Source organism: Fopius arisanus, unplaced genomic scaffold (assembly GCF_000806365.1).
Source record: "Fopius arisanus strain USDA-PBARC FA_bdor unplaced genomic scaffold, ASM80636v1 scaffold00006, whole genome shotgun sequence".
Lineage (NCBI taxonomy): Eukaryota > Metazoa > Arthropoda > Insecta > Hymenoptera > Braconidae > Fopius > Fopius arisanus.
In genome coordinates this window covers 1,166,316-1,184,387 of record NW_011887745.1, presented here as the reverse complement: position 1 = coordinate 1,184,387, position 18,072 = coordinate 1,166,316, and the positions used below count along the sequence as shown (strand labels likewise).

The 18,072-nt window shown below is 38.6% G+C and overlaps 1 protein-coding gene and 1 long non-coding RNA gene across 3 annotated transcripts in view; one reads left to right on the top strand and one right to left on the bottom strand.

The window, feature by feature from the left end:
* Positions 1-18,072, top strand: part of LOC105273704 (zinc finger protein 608) — a 51,693-nt gene that overhangs the window by 10,964 nt on the left and 22,657 nt on the right. For both annotated transcript variants that reach the window (XM_011316291.1, XM_011316292.1), the window contains exon 2: positions 14,420-16,616. In XM_011316291.1, coding sequence (XP_011314593.1) covers positions 15,030-16,616 — 1,587 coding nt within the window. In that variant the 5' untranslated portion in view covers positions 14,420-15,029. The remainder of the gene's footprint in view (positions 1-14,419; positions 16,617-18,072) is intronic.
* Positions 1,128-9,808, bottom strand: LOC105273703 (uncharacterized). Its single transcript, XR_892923.1, has 3 exons — positions 9,724-9,808; positions 1,683-1,826; positions 1,128-1,319 (listed from the first exon to the last, which is right to left on the bottom strand). It is a non-coding gene; the product is annotated as an uncharacterized lncRNA (long non-coding RNA).

The window sequence follows — 18,072 nt, the reverse complement described above, 5'->3', positions numbered from 1 at the left end:
ACAACGACCAGTGATAAATCGTTCTATTTGTGTAGGTGTTTTCACGGGCCTTGTTTTTTTTTATTTTTTTTTATCTCTCTCTTCGTCTCTCGTTGGGGCACTCATTTTTTTTTTCTTGCCTTTTTTTTTATTATTCCTCAATTTATATTTCGTAAACTCGCCACGAGATGGTGGAAGTTGGTGACGTGATTCAGTGAGCGCTTCCCGATATCCGGGGCCTGTGCTTCACCACGTTTTTCGTTACATCTGTATGTGTTAATACATGTGCCACAGTGTTTATGTACCCTATGTGTCAGTGTCGTGTTTCTTGGGTGTATCTATGTCTCTCTCTTGCACTTTCATAACGGTTCACAACTGTATCTTCTTTCCTTTTCGAATCGTGTTGGCGCATGTGCGCAGGAACCATCGCGCAATGTATCTACCAACTACTACTGATTCTCATACAGATTCGCCATTTGGAGTTTAATCCTAACCGGGGAAGAGCATTCATTTTAATGCTTCTATTGTCTACGTTGTAATTAGGTACTTGAGATTTTAGCATTTTCAACACTTGATGAAACTCGGCCAAGAATTCGAGTCAACGACAGTCATACGAACTGCTGACTTGCTGTAACGAGCCGATTGGAGTTTCTCCAGGAATATCTTGGGATAGAATGGAGATAGCGAAATTTTTATTCCGACATTTTTTCGAGATCTCTGTCAGATCTATTGATTTGATCTGGGGGTAAATTTTCGTATCTCTGCCAGAAGTGGAGATATTCCTCGGAAACTCAATTGCGGAATTAATCGACTTGGGGCTTATCTCTTCGGGACTGATATCATTTTATTTTGGATGCGTTATTTGTAATTTTTGACTGAAACGATAACGGAAAATATCATGTTTTTTTTCTTTTTTAAAGTTCCTAAATCTCATTAGGTGTCAATGCCCAGTAATTGAATAATCAGTGGTACAAGAAATTTCTCCTTTATCTCCTAAAAGTTGACACTACGATTCAGTCAGAGAAAAATAAATGTCTAAGCCACTTAAACTACTTAGTTGAAGTAATTTTTTTTAAAGAGAGGAATTCAAATGCAGATTTTAAGTAAACGTTTTCGGTGTTTAATGGTGTCAGGTACATTTACGTTGAAAAGATAAGGTTTTTTCTCTGAAACTTGTATCCCACTTGCAATTAGCACGAATTCTGCGCTAATTGATGTGAGAACAAATTCTCTAATAAATTCTTCATATTATATCCAGTCAATGAACAGCGCTATCAATAGTTTTCTCTTTTTATAATCCAAAGAGTCCGTAAAAGCGATGAACTCGATTGTAAGAGCATCTGTAACAAAAAATATCAGTAAAAAAAGACATGCCAATTAATTATCCAACTAAAAGTCAAATTTACATGGAACGCATAATTATTCATGTGAATATCGGCGTAAAATATGTAGAGAATCTTTTTCATCATTTTTTTTTTATTTCAATTCTGCCTTGAATTCTTCACAAATTGATGTGAGAATAGATTAAATTGTCTGATGGATTGTTGATGTTTTATCCAGTCGATGGCGCCCTCAATTGTTATTTCTTTGACAAAAGGATACGTGAAAGCGATGAATCCTATTGTTGGAGTATCTATGACCTCCTGGTGTATCATATACGATGGAAAACTCCATCGACTGGAGGACGTCTTCCATCCACTTACCATATTTATGTGTACATGTGTACGTGTAGTTGTAGTTGTATTTTCCCATGGAGTGGCGTTGCAGCTGCCATCCACGCGATCGACTGAGCTTCTAGAGCACCGGGGAAAACTTACGTATAGATGTAGTAGATGTATCTCAGCTTTCTGCAAATGGATTTCGAGCATGAGAGCTTTTCTCGTTACTGCTACGTCGACTTTGATATACAAGAAGGCGTTGAGTTTGTACTGAGGCATGAGTACTTTTTCAATTTCAACGTATACTGTTCAAGATTTCTGTTGTAATTTGTCGTGGTCTTCTTATTTTTTTATTCAATAGTGTCGTTGAATCCAATCACCAGTTTTATGGTAAAAAATGAAAGTTGACGCGAATTTTTGACGAGTTTTTTGGCAATATCTCGGAGATAATGGAGATGATGGAGATAATGGAATTTTCGTTGGAATTTTTTTTCTTGTACTAATTCAGAGCTACAAAAAAGCTGGAGTTGAAATTTTGCTGTCTCCCTTCCTTCAGGAGATATTCCCGAAAAACTGAAGATATTCGTCGATTTCTCTGTTCTGCCCCTCGGGTGTTCTCGAAATCAATTAAGTATTGAATTAAGAGTTTTAATAACACTCGTAAAAAATACATTCCAACGATTAAATACCATGATTACGAATTCCTTGAAATAAAAAAGAAATTTCAACACTCTAGCCTACATTCAGCTTCAATTCCATAATACTTTAGAGTTCCACCCATTATCACGGATTGATATTAATTATATATACTTCCTTTGATCTTTGATCTACCACTAGATCTCGAACTCGATAAAATGAAAGTGCTATCGACGTTGGAATTAATAAAACCAATAAATTGCCGTGCGCGTCACAGAAATCTCCAAGACGATTTAAAATTCTTTCTGATATAGTTCATTGTATGTCTCCTATTCCACTTTTTACAACATTATCAGTAATTGCCGATGGCTCTGTAACGATCGTGCAGGCGTGAATAAATTTACCCTCGACAGAAATAAAGAGGGAACGAGAGTAAATCTTTTTTACCGTTTTTTTTTGTCTTTTAAGGAGGAGAAAAAAGTTCATATCTGACATTTTTACCGGAGGAATATTTCCTTTCATGAGAAGTCATCTTTTCAATACATTTTCCCCTTGGTGACCCCCAGGCTAATTGGGTTTGGCGCTTGGTCGTAATGAATTGCCTGATAAAAATTAATGAGCGTTGGACGCTCTTGGTCAAGTTAAAATTCAAGTTTAATAGAGCCTGGAATGAGAGATGAAAATCAATGCTCGGTTTAAAAAGACGTGAGAGAGCGGGCGGAGAAAAAAATCCTCAACTTGGCAAGAATTTCTGACATCTATGGCAATACGGTACACATTGTCAATTTACGACTTGCAGTTTTATTTGGAGAACGCGTGGGCGTTACCAACGATTCCATACGGTATTGCTGATGCGTATTAAGTCGAGGGTGAAAAGTCCATTCGAATATTAAACTCATGCGATTTATCCCGCGATCAACTCATTGCTCAAAGGAGATAAGTCGTCTCGGAAAATTCTTTGAAAATATCTCTGGACCTAACGATAATAATGGAATCCTTTTACAAACATGGTTATTGCAAAAGTTTTGCTATTTTGTTTTTTTGCGCTGGCAGATAATTTTAGACATTTCCCTCACATTTTCTATTTCAATTGAAAACGCTTACTAAATTTTTTACTCACGTCAGAAATTCCAAAACGACCAACTCATCATGAAAATTGAATATCGGATAGAATTCAGGGAAGTTACTGTTTAAATTTCCACCATTTTCACGACTTTTCAGTGCCACGTGCAACTGAACATCAAGAACTATTTGAACATTCAATACAACAAAATTGCCTGTTTTTTCACTCGAAATTTTAAGTGCAAATGCAAACGCAGAAAGAATTGATTGACAAATGAACTTTTTGTGAATATCGTGAATACGAAAGTCATTGGCCCGAAAATTCGTGATGAAAACTGTTGAAGCTGCTAAAAAAAAACCGGTATGAGTTAACGTGTGCGCGCGCACATGTTCATGATCCCTTAGTGAGTCCCCACTTTATTTTTCCTCCCTTCTGCCTGGTGTCGACCTCGTGTCCACAAACTGCACATAAATCTTCTTTCAACCGATATGGAAGCGATGGAAATAGTCGAATAGTTGCAAGCTACATTTTTTCTTTCTTTTTCCAATGAAGTGAAGCATTCAGCCGTAGATGCTCGATTGAATTCCTTTAATAGGCATTTTACACCCCACTGCTCATCGTGATTGCCCGGAAACGTCTCATCACTCGCTCCGATAATTACTCCTCAATTATGCATGCGCAAAAATTTCTGGGAAGGAATATCTTCATCAAGTCAAGTTTTATTTTAGATTTGGGTAGTCAATTATCAATAAGAACGCAATCTTAGAACAGTTTCCAAAAAATTTTTGTCCAACAATTGTTAAAATTTAAAATACAGTAGATGTACCGTTATAGTCACGTGCATGGGGCTGTAGAGGAAGTGAATTTTGTACTCCGGAGGTACTAGAGTAGGGAAACCGACAGATATGTAAAAAAATTAATTGAGGAAAGGCGCGACTATAACTGGATTCTACTGTAATTCAATATTTATTCTACTCCCAGGAATTTTCCGAATTTCCCGAATATTCTGAATATTCGCTTCATCTGAGGTGCTGTTTTTGTCCCGTTGTTTGCTTTCCTGACTTTCTCCTTGGAAAAAAAAACGCGACACTTTTTATCAGCATTAAAAGCGTTACAACTTGACCGTTCTGAGTTCCAATGATGATAATTTGACTAAACCTAATAGCATTATGACGCCCTACATGACGCCCTTTCATATATTTTTTTTCATGAAAAATTAGTTCTTCATAATGGGGAGATCACGTGTCATTGGAGGCCAGATTACAAGTACCGCGTGTCACTCGCGACGGAAGCAGCTTCACGCAACATACTCGGCCTCATTGTGGTGGTAATGGTGACGGGATAGGTTCGTTTAAGGTCACGCAATTAGCCAGCAACTTGAATTTCCCCCCCTTCTGTCAGTAAATTCTCAAAGGATTTCTCGGTGAACGCCAACTCAGCCCCATTTTATTCAGTTTTCTTTATGCCCGCCGACTATTATTTTTACCCTGAAATGATGTCATGCTCTCTAACAAATCACTCTTGTTCCAAATACATATTTTTTTATAACGCACTCAAGTTTTATGAAGTATTCTGGTAAGAGTTTCATTTATATAATAACAATGTGGTGAAGTGCGTGCACAAAATAGCTAATGGTGGAGTTTTAAATGAACGGGAATAAAGTATGAATGCGTGGACAATTGCACATAGTGTCGAGCTAAAAGGTGGTAGTAAGATCTAACTGCTGACTAGTCGTATTAGCGCAGTAATAAATTGTCGTTTGCTGTTCGATATGGACGCGTTCAATTGCTTAGTCCAATTATTGAGTATTATAGTGGGTATGCTTCTTTGTACCGTATTCATTACTTCGATCAACTGCTAAAGCTCGTCTTATACTCCAAGGGGTAAACACATCAATTTTTCATATTCAATGTTACGTATGCGGTGGACGTAATGTGTGCCGTGGAATATGTTATCTATTACTCGGCTCTACACTTTGATAGTCTTCGAAGTTGGAGTGACATTGTCCATTATTTCACGTCGTCGATTTAGTGATTCCGTCGGCAAATCCAATGTTTCGGAAACACCGGGTGATGGAAATTCTCCCCTCGTCACCGTTGACAAATCTAGGGATTTGAAAAGATCCGTCTGGTGACTGAAATTGTCGGAGCATAAAATGTCGTACAATCACGGATTCAATTACAATCGCGTTTTGCGGAAATTCATCTTCTTTCGGATGAGTGTTTAAATATTTCAACTCAGAATCGTACGTCAGAGGATTCAGAGGTCGAGGGATCAGGCACTTTCCTGGGGAATAACAATAATAATAAATCATTTCCATGTGAGGTTGTGTGATCTTCTTGACCCTTCGGGTGTGCAATCCTTTGGACGTGACATTGAACTCGGATATTGCAGCTTGAGGTACAAACGTTTGAATTCAGATGTTCATTCCTTTGAACTTCGAAAATTTGTCATTTGAAATTTGATACTGGCAAGCTCTGATTCTTTACTGGTTAATCCTTTCAAGCATTTGATCATCAGGACGTTTGAAACAAAAACTAATTGCATCAGTTCACAAAATGTAGATATATTTTTCTATCAAATATTGTGAGGATTCATTCCTCTCATTCCTTCATGACCGAGATTTGAGGGAATGACTGAATACCATTCAATAATGATGTATTTCTCATCGGCTTGCTACATGTTTTCCTCAATTCAAATGCCTCAAACACGTGTGTATTTCCTCTATTACACATGTCGATGCATACATACAATAATTAATTATCAAATATGCTCATCATCGGAGCTGTATAAATAGCTCGTAAATTGAGGAATTCTCTTCCTAAAGGTGATCAATTTAATTAATTATCGTCAACTGCACTCGAATTAATATTCACTCACAACGCATTGAATGAGTTAAATGAGTTCAAAGTAATGTGAAGCCGGAATTAAATTAAAACGAACTCATACTTATTCCGGGATTTTTTTTCCACTCGGCAAATATTATTCGAGTTCTTAATTGATTGCCTTTAGCTCTAGTGTATATTCCATAACGGAAAAAAAAATGGTTTAACACGGGCTCTACATGTTTACAATTCTCAAACCAAAACTAGCCGCACAAAAAATAAATGCAAAATTAAACCGAATCCCATGATTGTTTTTTTTTAAATAATAGAACGATGTATTTATCTTTTAACCGAATTGATCGCTTTGGTGCAAATATTCAAAATGATTATTTGTAATTACCCATTTACCGTTTGGTATATTCCTTTCGAGAATGGGACAAAGGGAATGCCTTGTACGGAACTGATCGTATGTAATTCCCGCAAGACGTTACAGTAATGCAAGTGCAGAAGAGAAACAAAAAGATAAGAACCTCTTGGCTGACCACCAAACAGCACCGAAATATTACAGCAATTTGGCGATGAGTACTTGCGCTGTGATGGGCGCATTATCCCAACAAAAAGAGAGAGAAATCGATTGGGTTTTATCGCACGGATATGAGAACGTATTCGCGTTCAGGTGGATTGTTATAGTGTGACCATGTTTTCTCTATTCTCTCTCTTTCTCTCTCTCTCTCTTGTTTTTTTTTTCAATTTGTCTTTGTCTGGCTTTTGCTTCTATATATTACCGATCGATGCCTCCATGTGCTCCTGCGCCTACCGACTTGTCAAACACACACAGACACATGAAACCCACAATCTCCAGAGATAGAATCCTCTTGACATATCGTGCACTTGGAGGTTGTTAACTATGCACTGGATGTTATGAGAGTCTTTAGTTATATTATTATGATTTTGTCATTCTAACTACTTTTAACTGCATGATTTTATCGGTAGACAGGGATTATTATTCATTGGTGAATATTTTAATATTCTATCAGAAATTTATTGAAATTGAAATCATAATATCACATGAATTTCCAATTATGTGAGTTGACTTTTATTTTAATTGACAATACTCAATAAATTTCTTATTCATATTGAAAATTTATTATTAGGTTTTTCGTGGTGAATGATAATTGATTTTTGTATTTAATTCAACAAGATCATTAAATTTTCAATTATTTGAAATTTCAGGTAATTCCAATTTTGTTTTCGTGGATTTTTAAATGTTTTAGACTCACATTAATTTTATCAATTTCATCCATTACGCAATTAAATCACTATTATTTACACGATCTTCTAACTTGACTGTACATGGTGAGAAAAATAGTCGAAAAATAGCGAAATCTTTACGTAGTCGTGGGGTAAATGGGTACATGTTGAAAAATCTCAAAAGCAAAATATCGATTTTAATCTATTTTTTATATTTTTCAACTGTAGATAACTCAGTTGATCGGAAGACTTTAAACGGGCAAGTGTTTTTGTGGAAATTTTTGATCGCTCTTGCGCAAGCCATTTGATATACAATAATATTTACATCAGATAACGAATACATTTGTTTAATTATGGTTTATGTATTCATCAAACACAGCTGTTAAAGGCTTTATCAGGTTATTGTCATTGTGGAATGTATTCATAATTCTTTCCATGTATTGGAGGAGGAGTAAAACCCGCGGAAATAACAGAATTATTAATATTTATTCGATTTTTGTTAATGAAAACATTCGGTCAATTTGTATTGAAACCCTGACGATCAAGGAAATATTGGGTAATATTTTCCGCCGAGTAATCGTTTTTCGCCATTAAAGTAACGAACAGAGCAATTTCTAGTTTTTAGATATTCACAAGAGTTGATTGCATTCATTTGGTGAAAATTTGGCCAATTTACTGCTGTTTTCTCGCCACTGGAGTTGAGTTTTCTCTCCATTTTCCCTCAACCTCAGGTCTCAGTCTTAAATTTTCCAGAAATTACCGCCCATTGTTGCTCAATGTTGAAATGGAACTCCGGAAGATTTCCGGGCATTGAATTGTTAATCGCCTAGAGGAATCTTCACTTTTTTAAAAGCTATGAAAAAAATCCCGTATTGTCTTACTTTCAATGCCCAATTTCCATGTAATTGGTGCATTCAGCATAACGAGAAGCAGTCATTGTTTCGGCATTTGGAGATAAAAAAAAAGATGCTTGGAAAATGCCATGCCTAATCGGTATTTCTCTAGTTTTTTTTTGCCTGTCAATAGCAGCCGATTACACGACCATGATTTACACGTCCTTGTCCCGATTTCTAAGTTTTCTTTCCACCGCAAGTCATGCATTTTACTCAAATATCATACTGATACAAAATGATTCTCAGAAATCAACAACAATTCTAAGACAATAATCGCCAGTGCGTTGATTTTTCATTCAGATATTAAACAAACATGAAAATCGGTAATAGATCAATTCTCTCAGAGATAATCGCATTTTCCGCTCGTGCTTGTACTCTGAAACTACTACAAGATAACTCACTCGATAAAAATTTATCATTAAGTCATTTTTCCTCGTGAAGAAAAGAATTATTTGAATAGTTAACCTATTTTGCTTATCACAAAACGAGAAAAGTACCGATTAAGAAGGCCAATACTATTTTCATTACCCATATGAATATTCATTCATCTATTTGCGCTGTTCTGCGTGCCTTCGCACTTCTTTCTCTCTCCCGATGTAATCAAATGCATTATCACTATTTTCCATAATCACATAAGGCTGTTATTTCGCAGAAAGAGAACGTATTCCGAATGTCTCATAGACATTTTCGTCAATATATAATTGAAAAACAATATCTACGATCAGCAAAAACTGCTTCATCACTGGCAATAATAAATTAATCACCACGATGAATTTTACTGCATCGATATCGATTACATTATTAGCAGCATTCAATTCTCCAGCAGTACGTAGTTAACACATGCTAAAAAATGTAGTCGCAATTATGTAAATATCCAATAGAACGTATGATTAGTAATCGACAATATAGCACCTTCATTTAGATTACAATGAACACCACGACTCGTGCAACCTTTTCAATTTGCGTGAACCGGTAAAAGACACAATTACCAAAGCACTCCCCCTTGTTTTTAATCAACCCATCAATTCCATTACTATAAACCCTCGGTGTTAAACCAAAAGCCAATAAAGTGTTGACACACCGTTTATTTTCATTCACTCAATCGTGCGTGTACGGTATGACATGCCTGGAGGGGTCTGCAAAGTGGAACAGAAGAAAAAAAAAAATCACAAAGCTCTCATCGAAACATCTATTCTCCCTCGTCCGATCGTTCCTCTGGATGAATCTCTTGGAGTCGTTGGGGAACAACTGTACGATAATTCCTGGGTATTTTTCATGCAATGATATACAAAGAGGTCAACAAATCAATTACACGCTGTGCTGAACCCCTCAGCACTGAAGCCATGCAATTACCCACTCCAAAACGACTCGTGGAGGCAGTTTACAATATGCAAGTTACGAAAATGCTTCTTCCTTACGTCTGAAACTGGTGAAGAATTCGTAATATCATCCAAAAATCTTCCACCATCGCATCGATTCACTAACACAAGTTGAATCCAAGCCTGAAACATACACACAACCCAAAAGTATATTCTATCCACGACTCACGCGTGCGCACTTATGCACTGCACGTCTCCGAGGATATAAATATTTATGCTTCCACTGGCAAGTAAGCGACGTTGTACACGAAGGCACGTACACATCGCTCCGATAGGTATTATTTATTTATCCGTATGTGTTTCTGGGTTCATACGGCGAGTCTACCTGAAATATTACGCAGAGAGCATCAAGATGTGGAGAATAACTTGAATAACCAGAATTAATGGCAATCTCATTATTCCTGGCAATCCCAAAAGGTCAATAATACGAAATATTCAGCAAATGCAAGTATTGAAGTGTGACAATACTGAAGAGAATAAAAGGAAATAAACAAATATAGTATAATGGATTGAAACGCTTACTCTGGAATCAATGCTGGCTCTCCATCAGTGGGTACACCATCCGATAAGTTTGCGTGTTCAACTTGCTACATGAAAAGTTTTCATGTAGAGGTACCTGGAGATATAAGCTGTACATATACGTGTTGGATCGGAGGCACGATACCAATTATGAGCAACGCTCGAGTTGAGATGGTCTACACGTATAAGAGAGTGGATATGGTTCCTGAAGTCGTTGGTGTTGTAGCACGAGCCAGTTACGTACACTTGGAAATAATACACATAGCGTCAACCCCTCTAAGCCTGCTTAAGTGGCTGACAAGTACTTCCGGTAGACAAACGTTGAGCTCTCTTTATCATTTCCTTTGTTTTTTTTTTTTTTACAATATCGTTGTGAGGATGATATCGGTCCCGATATAGGTCCTCATGGAGGGATTGGATTGGGGTTGGATCCATGTCATCAAGATCCATCAATCTACTTGTTGCTTTTGTTATTCGCAAAATAAAACAATTAGACGGTTTATTCCCATGGTCTTTTCTAATGAATCGACCACCAAGGAGAGGGCAGACCTAGTTACTCTCGGTTCATTCAAGTCTTGACCCTTGGCCTCAAGCATGTCCGCAAACTCAGCCGCTCAGCCTCCACTCAAGCCCAATTTGTGGCTATTTCCGGGATAGTGAGACAGTTTTTTTTTCCAGCTTTTTTGTTTCAGGATTGATTGCCTGCTTTGCTCCTTCTCACTCAAATGCCGGTCAATTATAATGTGAATTAGTCATTTCCGTTGGAAGCTTTGTATCATTCAGTTGTAATGAGAGTGGCATGACTCGACTGGTGAATGTAAATCCATTGATATGAAGAATGGAGATATCTGGTGTTTGATCATCTAGACTCTCGGGAGTCGGAGGAAACGGGCGTTAGCCATTCGTCGCTCTCCACCAGTTCTCAATTATTCAAACGACGGGCAAACTCCACCTCTAACCCTTGTTGGCCTCCAACCAGTCTGCTCAACCGAGACAGGTGTGATGGAATATCAAGTTGACATAATTTTAGCGCAATTCAACACTAACGACTCACGGATTTCCGTTGGTTTGCGCACTTACGCTCCATTCAAGTTGGCAATGCAGTAATTAATTAGAGATGCCATTGAATTGAATTACTATTCATTTTCGTCAAATCCTAATGCCACTTTTTTGTTCATTATGACGTGAATGACTTCATTTAACTGCCTATTCTTGGAATACTGTTGTTAATTCAAGAAAGCTATTCTTGATCCGCTTCTTACTTGCATACGTGATCTGTACACTGTAACATCACAATACTTCTCCTGTAATTCAAACTACAACTCCAGAGCAGATGTGAAATACCACCTGAGCAAATTTGCGTGTCTGTATGAAACCCGCGGCTTCCCATATCATAGTATCACACGGGACTCCAACGTGCACACTATATTCAACACTCATGAAAAACACATGCACATCATCGCGCATAACATGAGAATATGCACATTGTAAACGCTCCAGCAATTTCCCTGCTTGCGTATATAATCGCTCTTCAAATTACTTCAATTTCACAATGGTACACTTCAATTCCTCTGTCTCCATCAACAACGCCAGCAATTATTATTCCATGTGAGGAAATATTTTTAATGACACCCATTGATTTAAGTCGTTGTTGCCATCTACAAGCGACTGCTCCTCACTAGATTATATCATAAAATCAATATTTAATCTACTGCCGTCCCACCTTCTGTATCAGAAATTCCCCTGAAAAATATTTCGAATTGTACTCGAGGGATTAGATATCTAAATTCAACCAGCAAATATCTCAAATGTGAAGAGTGCACATCAGACAGGTCAAATGTCCAAAGGACAAGTGCAATTATCCATTATTACTATCATTTTTTCCCACATGAATATGAACGTTTGAACCTCTCAACCCAACTCAAAGCAACTATTCTGCTGCACGATAATTCCACATGTTGGATTTCAATGACTTGTCTGTCCAAACAGATTTTTCCAAATTCCTACATCCATCACCAACAACAATCAGAGAATTTCCATTACGAATCACCAAATGGTAGCACTGGATCCAACAAAACTCGAGGCCCAAAATGAATGTTCCCAGGGGCATCGAGGCGCGACCAAATCCCCACACATAATCGTTTTGGAATGATTCTAAGAGGGTCATGATTTGCAAGTCTCTCAATTGTGCAATGGCGTGTGTTATGGGTTGTACACGCTCCAACACATGAATAGGTGGGTTAGAGGGGTAGAAGGGAGGAATGGAGGAAGGGAGTGAGGGGGTATATACCAACGAATGAAAAAGAGGGATGCCCACAGTGATGTAGCACGGATGAGTGAGCCCAGGCCACAGCAGAGCATCTGCTACATCGTGACTTTTGGGGTCGTGATACACCTATTGGTTGTTTGATAAATGTGTGTGTGCAATAGTGTGAATACATTTGCACATGCTCATACAAGTGCATGGCAGACGAAAATACAATAGGATTGGGGCGTAAAAGGGATATTGGTGTAGAATCACATAAGGGAGGCATTCAGCCTGTGGGCATATGGCATACGACCAGAGTTTTTATTACATCCAGGCACGAATGTGCGAGTGAGACACCAAGCGCAAGGAACAAATGGAGATAAAAAAAGATAGACTAACCTGCCTCTCTCTTTTTATTTCCCCTCTGTCGAGTAATTCCTGTAGTTTTCATCACGTATCGTCCCTCTGAATAAATACTGTATTTCCACTTCCATTTCTACTTTACTCAGTTGTAAGTTCCCGGGGGTCGTCTGCAAAGCTTCCACAACGATTTAACCCATCTCTACCGTTACCATTCTCTACCCATTTCTTAAGGCTGCCAAGGAGTGATTTAAATCACTTCTTAACTGGAAAAAAAAATACAAACTCTTCCTATAACAGCCGCTGTTGCTGCGGAACTTTCCTTTTGTGGTCGCTTCAATCGCTCGAGTGTTTCATCTTTCTTCTTCTAGTTTATTGGCTTTCAGAGCCATTATATATTGGAGGAATTGACGATATAATCCTCGACTGCTATTGCGGATAATGCTGTTATAAATGTTTTAGGCTGGATTTGATATTTTAAGTGGCTTTAAATAGCACCTTTCTCATAAAAATCCAGCTGTCTTGAGTCCATTCAGTACTTGGATGCAGTTTCTCTCGCCTTTGTAACATTTACGGCTTTCTCTCTTCGTTTGTGTTTACCCTCTGCTCTTTGATACCACCGACTGTGGACAACAGTTGTGAATTACCAACGACAATATTATTCTCAAGCACCGCCATTGACCGACTATTGTTTATAAGTCACAGATACCGCACCTCAATTCAATGAAAGTCAACACATGTCGCTACCACGCAATAATGCATTTCAATTTCATCGTCATTATACAAAATTTATCGAAATTAAATTGAACAATTTCCCATGGATCCAATGATAAACCTCGACCAAGTCATTGTTTTCACGTGTGCCACTCGTTGTTGAAAATTATTTTCGTCACAAAAGAGCATAGAATTGAAGTTGAATCGAGCACATCGACTTTTGGCTCATATAAAGAGACATGACACATGCAAAGTGACGAAGGATCATAATAATCATGCGCAACGAGCCAACTTGAATTTCTGAGAAGATAATAGTGAATGAGCCAAATGTCGTCTACAATCTGTTGGATGAAATGAGAACGGATGCTTAATTAACCATTTGGGTTTGATGATTTGAGTGGTCCATCGAGATATGAGACAATGTTCAATAGTTGGGATTCGATTGGTCGCTTGCACGAATGAATTGGAAATGATGATGTAGCGGGTAGATGAGCTATCGCAGGAAAACAAGATGAAATGGTACATTTAGAAATAGAGGAAGAATGAGAGACTGGGGTGGATATGAACGAAGTAACTAGATATAACGTCACTTGAATCAACGGGAATGGGAAGAGTTGACTATCTTTCTCTCTCTCGGTACGCGAATCGTCTGCTTTTTGGATTGTTGCCAAAATGCTGGCGGTTAAATTAATCGTTCTCTGACACGAATTCCTACCCAAGTGGGAATACCAATTTGTTGGCAAGGCGTAGATAAAAGCAGAGAGATGATGTCTCTCCTTCCCTCCCTCTTCACCAATTCATAGCCCCTTTATAAGATTAATGATCATGAACAGTTATTTATGTTTAATGAGTTACGAATCAACTGACTGGTTGTTCTGTGTCTTTATGTTATAGAATTGGACCAATGCCGGAGGCGCTTGTTTCCGATGGATTGAAAGAGGAGTATCCTGGAGATAGTTGGTTACACGTCACATGAAAGGATTGATATGAGTGATAACTGATGTGATGATGAATTGGTGATTGTGGTGGCTGTGATATTGAGAGTGAAATGGTGTTTTGAAACGAGTGTAGAATTGGTGGATTGGTGAATAGTGAATAAAGGAGATTGCAAGCCATTTATCATAAACGAGAGAAAGGGAGAGAGAGAGAGATAGAAAGAGAGAGAGAAAGAGAGGGAGAGAGAAAGAGAGAGAAAGAGAGAGAAAGAGAGATAGGTAGATAGATAGATATAGAGGGGGTTACGAGAGGATTAAGAAAGGGTTGAGAGAGGGTAGAGCGAGAGAGAGAAAGAGAGAGAGAGAGACGAGAAAAAGTGGTAGCGGTAAGGGGGTGTACCAGGGTGTCGAAATAGGTGATAAGTGATGTGTTCGATGGACGAGGAGCGTCTTGTGGGCGGTGGTCGGGGTTCAAGCACGTTAACCATCGGATCCTACTTGGGACCGGCGAGAAAAGGCGTCGAGTCGGTGGCAAGGCTGGCGGGCGCCGGGGAAAAGGTTCCAAGGGCATGGCGACCACGCCAATAGGCGGTCGCCTCCCTAATTCAAACCGCAAAGGAATCTCGCCGTGCGCGGCGATACCAGCAACACCGACAAGTGTCGGTGATAAGGGCGGTAACAGCTGTAATAATCACACCGTTCAAAGTAGATGCGAGCGTAAAAATAATCGCGATCAGGGTATTATTTATCAGGAACAAATTCGAAGACAGAGTTGTGATAAGTCGGGGGGGACGTGTCGTGAGTTGAAAACAGCTAGCACAGTGGCTGCTAACGCCGGGGAAACGGACACGGCCGCGACAAATGCGACCAACAACTTCGAGTACGACGACAATGAATGGGACATTGGCATAGGCGATCTTATAATCGACCTTGATGCTGATATAGAGAAGACGAGGGACGAGAAATTGAGCTCGGGAAACGGGATGGCTTCAACGCCTGCCTCGGCAGCAACGGCCACAGCAAATCAAAATCATCAGATACAGCAGAATTCAACATCCAATCAGAATTCATCATCATCAACAACAACATCAATAATAACAAGTGGTAACGGTCAGTCAGCCTCTTTATCGTTGTCGTGCTCGTCGTCCACCTCCGCGTTGCCGTCCTCATCAGTTAATTCAACAAATTCCGTTAACTCTGGCAATACCAGTGGTAATACAACATCAACCACTAATAATAATCATAATAGTAGTAATAATAACTCAACGGGCAACGGTCCAACTGGTAAGCAACAGCCAAGCGCGGTTAACGCGGTACACACGAACGCCGGAAATCCCGGCAAAATGGCTGTTGAACACTCGGCTACTGTTGACAAGGGCCTCAAAATGAAGATAAAACGCACTAAACCAGGTACAAAGACCAGCGAGGCAAAGCACGAGATTGTCAAGTCTAATGAGATCAATGGTACATCCTCATCATCAGCATCATCACAAGACGCTACTGGCAATTCATCATCCTCAAACTCATCGACCTCATCGTCGACATCATCGACATCGTCGTCATCCTCATCGTCGGTATCATCCCAAAATTCAATTGCTGAAGTAACAAGCAATAATTCCTCCTCATCCAACAAGTCCAAGCCACACTCCCCGGCATCAGCGACTTCTGGAGCCCAAGCCACCTCGACCGCTGGCTCTAAACGCGGATCAAGTGGTCATCGTAGGGATAAGGCAAGGGATAAACACGATAAACAGCCGCAGAGTAATCACGGCCAACAGCAAAATAAACCCGAGATGAATGGTACAGCTAGGCCCGTATCCCAGAGTCAAAATTCAACGGGCGCTGCGGCCCAGTCCCAAGGACCAACTCCCGCCGCAACAGCACCCCAACAGAGCCAAGGTCCACCACCTAGCTCAAGAACGGGCTTCCCTGTGGCACAAGGTGCTGGACCACCTGCAACAAGTGCAGCAGCACCCTGTCCACCACCGAGTCCAGCATCAGCGACAGCCGCTGGTTCAGCTGCTAAACCCGAACAGACTAAAGTTGCTGCTGTACCAGGACCAAATCTCAATACTAATGTCGATGAGGCTATGGATACAGCAGCATGTAGTCCACCGCCAACGAAAAAATTAAAGACTTCGAGTAACGAACCAAAGGTAAGCCCTCATCAAATCATTCTATCACACTATCAACGTATCAGTAGGGCAGTTGTGCATTTTTCAAACGGAATTATATGAATCGTAAGTAAATATTAGTCATCCAAGATGATAACTTGTCATAACTTGTTATCTGTTAAATACGCGCGTCCTTTACTTTACTCAGTATTTAATTTTAAAACATTTCAAAAGAGTTCAATACCTCATTCAGACGATTTCATTTAATCTATATAATCAAAATAGTAAAATTCATTTATGTAGCAGCAACGAAATACCAGTCAATATCAGGCATCATTGTTGTTAGTATTACAATTATTTATTAGTTGATTTATATTATATTAGATATTATTATATTTTATTTAATATATTCATCTGTGGAGAACCTTCGAGTGATTTTTATCTTACCTTGGCACACATTATACTTTTTTTTTCATTGTCGTATGGCAATCTAAACATGCGGTTTGCGTTCCATGAATTCAGTCATGAAGAAACTCTGTAGAAATTCCACTCGTTTGGCCAACAAATTTTATCGAAAATCAACAATTTTTTCTAATTAGTTTAATCACTCTTAACTAGAGAGATTTAAACTAGTCTCGTCTAGTCTTGGTATATCGACTTTAGAAACACTAATTATCAATTGTCGCTCTATACCCACATACCGTTGAAGAAAATCGATGCCCAAGTCGCACTCTTTTAGAAATAACAAGTAAATCGTATTACACCAACTACCTTGACAGCAATCTTTCTTCAAAACATTATCATCCAAATTGCTTCATTATACGTAACTAATAATACTAATCACACAAATTGCGAGAGATGACTGGCTAATTTCATACCAACTTGCAATTACTTCCCGGGATAATTCCCTTCTGTTATTTTCTCTGAGTGATAGCTACACATTCCCACAGTTGTCGGATAATTTTCCCTTTTTTTTCATCCATATAATAATCTCGTGAAAGCCTTTCACTAAATTGATAGAAAATATGGGAGAGATAACCTATACTGAATAAAAAAAATTACTTCTGGCGGTTTAATTCACTTGCTATTAGTAAATGTGAATAAACATTTGCATTTGAAATGTTGATTTTCCTGTAGTTAATAATTTTAATTGGAAAAAGTTATGTATTTTCATAGTGCATCATTCATTGAGGAAAAAAAAAGTTGAATCTAGTTCAGTCTCTCGTTTACATTTTGCTCTCAATCGTTACCCAGTATAAAGATAAAGTATGGAATGATTAATTACCGACAATAATAACACGTTATCCGAGGTCACTAACACCACGAGATTTAGAACAAATCCCTTAAACACGCCAACAAATCAATTATCAAATCAATTAAACCAGAAAATCCCAAATGACTATTCACCATTAATGAGAAATCTACACGACGTTTTCAATGTAAATCAAGTTTAAATGATAAGCAGAAAAAAAAAGACCAGGGAAAAACCCACCCACCC